Source organism: Schistocerca nitens, chromosome 9 (assembly GCF_023898315.1).
Source record: "Schistocerca nitens isolate TAMUIC-IGC-003100 chromosome 9, iqSchNite1.1, whole genome shotgun sequence".
Taxonomy (NCBI): domain Eukaryota; kingdom Metazoa; phylum Arthropoda; class Insecta; order Orthoptera; family Acrididae; genus Schistocerca; species Schistocerca nitens.
The window spans coordinates 381,057,351-381,063,350 of NC_064622.1; the positions used below are offsets into that span (position 1 = coordinate 381,057,351).

At 38.2% G+C, this 6,000-nt stretch overlaps 1 protein-coding gene across 1 annotated transcript in view; it reads left to right on the forward strand.

Annotated features, from left to right (window-relative positions):
- Positions 1 to 5,686, forward strand: part of LOC126203901 (synaptotagmin-7) — a 361,415-nt gene extending 355,729 nt beyond the window's left edge. The window contains exon 7 of the mRNA XM_049938289.1: positions 4,392 to 5,686. Within this exon, the coding sequence (XP_049794246.1) occupies positions 4,392 to 4,492 (101 nt within the window). The 3' untranslated portion in view covers positions 4,493 to 5,686. The remainder of the gene's footprint in view (positions 1 to 4,391) is intronic.
- Positions 5,687 to 6,000: the final 314 nt, after the last annotated feature.

The window sequence follows — 6,000 nt, forward strand, 5'->3', positions numbered from 1 at the left end:
AAGGGTATGAGTTTGGCAAAAGCCTGGACTACGTTACCTGCCCTCACCGGAGGTGATGTTAAGATATGGAGGTATGTTTCGTAGTTAAGTTAGGGTGTGACCCCCTTATTGCAACACTAAATGCGGTTGCACATGAACACACTTTACGGCATCATCTACTGTGTACAGTAGTTAGAAGACGATGACTGTATCAGCATGATCCACTTTACAGTGTCGTAAAGCAGTGGAATGAACTCGCCTACACGGAGTCCCCATCTGATCACAGTGGAATACCTTTGGTATCAGTTAAAACTTTCACTTCACTCCAGACTCCATCGTTCAACATCACTACCGTTTCCCGTTTCGGACTTAAGGATGAATTTACCACCACTCCCCCACAGATACTTAGACACCTCATTGAAAACATCTCCCCAGAATTCTAGCTGCCACTAAGGCAGAATAGATGCTCTGGTACTTTCAACTTTACTGGATTTAATGGGTGTAAGTGCAAGTATTTCTTTTCAGACTAATCGTTATACCTATCACGAGTCATATATGTCTAGGTTGGATAGAATCTCCCAGTACGTATGGCAAGAGCAAGGCATTAATGCTTATTTTTCCCTAGGCAGCAGGTAAGGTGTTGAAATGAGATTTCGCGGACGCAAAACGGGTCGTCCACTCAGAAAAGCGTAGTTCACTTAGGCTGGTGCAGTTAGTAACATATAGAAAATATCAAGTCATAAAATCTTTGACATGTTTGTGAAAAGCCTGTTCGACGCTGAAAAACAACAACCAACGCATTGATGTGCACATATTAAGGTATCACATACAAAACAACTGCACTTACACCCGTTACACACTGTATACTGTACCACAGCTATAGTTTCCCCTTCGTATCAGCCACTTGTCGTGCCAGTATAGCGATGTTGCTAGTGTTGTGGACCCAGGTCAGTTAATTACCCAGACTGCTCGTTTCACAATTTCAAACACATTTTTTCTGCCTGAAAAATAATATTTATTTACTTTCTATCTACGTCTCGAGTCTTACACCTAACGATGTCTCTTGTGGATTTGATAGTTATCCTGTCTGTCCCGCCGCGGCCGACGTTACCTCTCATTTGGTCATAGTTTAGAGGTGCCACCTTCACTTCACATACGAAAATTCGGCAGATACTCACTTCTCCATCTTTTGATGTTGTATTCGAATACTTCGTTTTTCATCAGCCGAATGCTTGATCTGGTAGAACTTCAGGTTCATCTCACAGGAAACTGTGACCGTTTTATACGCACCTTATATTTATTTTCATTTAAATACACAAATTTTACATTGCTTTCATGTAAACATTGACCAAGTGTTGTATAATTCAGTCATTTTAATACACTGAAGCTAACAGTGAATTTCTTTTGAGCCTGATTCCTTTTTGTTATGAGGAGCACGATAACGCAAGTGTTTCACCGGTAATAATTCGGCTGGATAAAAGAACACAATATTTCATCCAGCTGAAGTCTTCCTTCTCTATGTCGAAGTGTCCTGAAATTGGACGCTAATTTCTTCTAATCCATCACCACTGGCGTCACTGTCTGCGGACGAAAAGATAGTGCTTAATTAGGCAGTAGCCAGTGGCATTTCATAGACATACATTTACGTCTATAACGTCTATGACTGAGGAATGAGGATACTTTGCAACTACTCTGAAACCAAATTCGGTAGGAATGTCTTTAAGAAATCTTCTTTATCCAATCTGTACAGTGCATCTTAACTTCCTTTGCGTGGAAATTTCCACGTTCATTCTTTTTGAAGTCATTTTACATCAATAACAAACGGAAGCAGTGTACACTGTCCAATCACATTAGTGTGAATAACCACTTCTTCCAACTCGGGCAGCTGCTAGACGTTCAGGATGAGAGTCAAAGAAGTTATGGAAGGTATCGAGGGGGATGTGGAGCGACACCGACTCTAGTGTCATAGCAAGCTGAGCTATGTTTCTAAGTTGAATATCCATAGCATGAACAAACCGAACCATGCGGTCCCACAGAACCTCGATTGGGCTGGCTGAGTATAGTAAACGCCTCCTGGTGCTCTTCGAACTTTGGACGTACAACGCAAGCTGATGTCACATTCCATTGTCTTGCTGGTAGATATCACTGTGCCGAGGAAAAACAAATTCCGTGTACAGGTGGACGTGGTTCCCAACGATAGATGCATACTCGTGTTGATCCATTGGTGCCTTCCAGAGTGGCATCACCCAGGGAACACCATAAAAACATTCCCGATGCTCCCTGCTCTGGTCTAGACTCTTCCGACGATTGTTGCAGAGCCGTACACACTAACGGTATCTATCTTATAGAGCAAACATCGTAATTCATCTGAAGAGGCCTCCTGTTGTCACCCAGTAAACTTCCAGTCGCGGTACAGAGTGCAACATTCAGCTTTCATCTTCGATAAAGAGCAGTCAGCACGGGTACATAATCTAGGCGCAGGCAGCAGAGGCCCATATGCTACAAAGTTTGCTGAATGGTCACTAACGAGACACTGTAGGTAGCCCCTTGTTTCATCTGGGCGGTCAATTGCTCAACATTTGCTCGCTTGTTCGCCTATACATATTTCCTTAGCGATCGTTCAACTAACCATCGATGCCCTATATTTGCATTAGCACCCGATTTGTATAGCGTCGTTTTTCCTTGAACGGTATACTTCAACCACGATGGAATGCAAATAATTTACAAACGTAGCAGTTTCGTAAATGTTTTCACACATGGCGCGAAAGCGAATGATTATTCACTTCTGGACATGTACGCGGCAGCTCCCTCCCTCTCTCGTGTCACGCTTTGTATAGCCTCAACTTCTAGTGCTCTCGCCTGCCGTCATGCCGTCAGTGAGTTGATATTACACATTCACTTCGATCATAGATGGTGGTCACATTACTGTCACAGGACCGCGTAGTACCTTACAGCTTAATATCGACTTCTTAACTGACACTTCGAAAGGATCTGTTTGTGGTGTTTGGATGAGTTTAAATTTAAGTACCCTCATCTTAAAGTGCTGCGGCTATTACGTCTGGAGCGATAACATCTGTAAAATTACTGTACTAAAAATAGCGCTTTTGTTGAACCACAGAATCTGATTAATGGCGGTCGGATAAAAGAACTACTCTAGAAATTTATTGTTGAAGGTAAGTAACTGGCAGGAACCCTCCACAATTTGCAGAAAGTTACTCCAAACACTATTAGTACCTTTTCTATAGCAGTTTTAGCCGACGGAAATTCTTTCCGAAGCAGGTTCTGTCCTCGTCGCAAATGTCCTCGTTGTGGACAAGACGTTCAGGTGTACCGCCGATAAGGTCATTACAGAGGAACCATCCTGGCATTTGCCTTTAGCTGATTAAAGAAACAACAGAGTAGGTGGGACGTGCATTTGAAGCTCCGTCCTTCCGAATAAGATTCTAATTTCTTACCATACTACCAACTTGCTCGGTCTTGGAGTGTTAAACTGAAAACGTGGGAGAGGGATTCGCCATGGCAGTCATCCATGGTACGAACGGACTCTTGCGGAAAAAAAAAAAAAAAAAAAGCCTTTGATCAGTCATGTTGTTGAGATAGGTAAAAAAAGTTTAGTGTATCAACCTAACACGGTATTTATTCTCAAATATAGGTCTCAACTTAATGATGACATCTGTCATCACAGTATTGGCTATTTTTGTAAGTGATGCGATAGTGAACACCTTGTCCATACTATAATGCAGACAGAGTCACGTATTAGTCACACCATTACCATACGTGTGATCGATATGTATCAAAAGAAAACGATTCATGAAAAAGGCAAGGTGTTGAATATCAATGATTCAGTCTAGGATGAATGAGATTGCTATTCAATTTAGTTTATACAAAATTACTGTTTAACAGTTTAAGAGAATAAAAGTACTGGTAGTGCTGAATGGTTACAAATTTCAATGAGATGTATAAAAAAAATTAATTAATGAGTTAACCTGTTACTGTATACGCATAATGTGATTGTGCTATGATAAAACAATTTCCATTATAACAACAATACCACTTTCAGTAACATCACTTCAGTAGACCTGTCAGGGTTTCATATACCAGGAGGTTGTTTATCATGTCTGGTCTGATCTCTGTGCTTGTTGCAAAAGGTATAATGAAGCCTATAGAATACTGAAACGGATTGCCTAAGAATACTTACTCAATAAATAAAACAGGAGAATGTTTCATAGCTACTACCTTTACCTTGTATGGATAGAAATGTAATCTTAAATTGTAGTTCGTAATTCCTTATACCCTTACATAATTTAATTGTTTTTGTACACTATTCAATGTAAGTTATTTTTTCAACACTTTGCAGATGCAGTCATTAACTTAATCATCTTGAAACTAATAAGAAATGTTATTATCTTTAGGTAAAAATGGCTCTGGAGCAACCGAGACTAAACACTGGCAAGACATGATTACAAAACCCCGACAGACAATTGTACAGTGGCATCGACTGAAACCAGAATAAGGGCAGTAGTTCAGTATTTCACTACCGTATTTACTATTTTTTTGTGTCACGTCCTTCCTGACTTGATGAAGAGTAATTGTTTGCTTCCTGCGTAATTTACATACATGTATTCGTTGATAGTCGCCCAAGAAATTCTCTTTTAGAAAATTTAATCCATACTGCTACAGTTACATTGTTTTAATTTGTTTCAGTATGAACTCTGATCTCTTTGGAAACTTCACTGTCGGTCCATTCACAGTAATAAACATTCCCATACCATTGTTCCCGCTGTTGCTAGTACATATATCTGTTTGATTTTGGAATTGTTTACCACAACAGCAAATATATTGTGCAGTAAATACGGTAGAGAACTGGGAAATAAAGTAAGAATTATAAAAATGTGTACATATAAAATGATGATGTAGTCTCTCTATACTCATCTGTGTCTAAGACTAGTTGCATGCTTATATATCTGTTGATCATCTGTTATTCAGCTGTCCGAAACGTAATTCCTTTGCTACACCTTGCAGTGTTAATAGTTATACCACTAATATCATGAACTGATATCATGTTAATTTTATTCTTAGGCCACATAATTATTTTGGCTTCTCTGGAGTACTATAAAACCTTTTATGCTTGACAATGGAGCATATTTTATCCCACTGTACCATATACTTCTGTGCTCGATATGTACATACATGATCTCTCTCTGACATTGTATTATTATCATCAGCTATGAGTGTAATGCTGTTTACAAGTAAGTGGAAAATTTTATAGTCTATCTGATGTATCATAACCAGATTAGCAAATAAGTAGCGTAATGGTAGTGTGAAATAATTTTTCTGGAATACTATTTATTTATGTATTTTAAATATCTATTGAAGAAGGTATATGTGCCCCTCAAATTGTGACCCTCTCCTTAAAATTCCCCTTTTTTGGAAAAAAATCATGTATTCTCAAGAGAGTATCCCTTTTAACATAAATTCTCAAATATAGCATAAAAGTGATCATTACACCAGCAAAAATTACATAGCAGGAAGAGTAAAGCTGAAAGAGAATATTGGGGATAATATTAACACAGAGACAATTATTGTTAAAACTGAATACAATCTGATTTGAGTTGCATAGTTATGTTTACCACAAATTATTAAAAGTGATGTAACACATAAATTGTTACATATTTCTTGTTGTGTACATTTTTATCTGATTGTTAGAGATTTTTTATAATAAATGTCTGTCAACAAAAGTGCTACATGTAATTATACATATTTAAAATTAATTTCAATGTAAGGCTTCTTACAGTTAAAATGTACATAATGTTTATTTAACTTGCATGTCAGTGTAAGAAAACTTCATTGTCATAACGTTCTATTGAGCAAAATCAAATAATCAATCCTGTTATCATAAACCTTTGATTCATTTCAGTAATCCAGTAGACAATATCTCAAACGAAAATACTTCTTTATTTTCGTCACGTAACTTAAAATGCGATACCTGGCATGAAAGTTAGTAATCCTGGAATTGTTAAT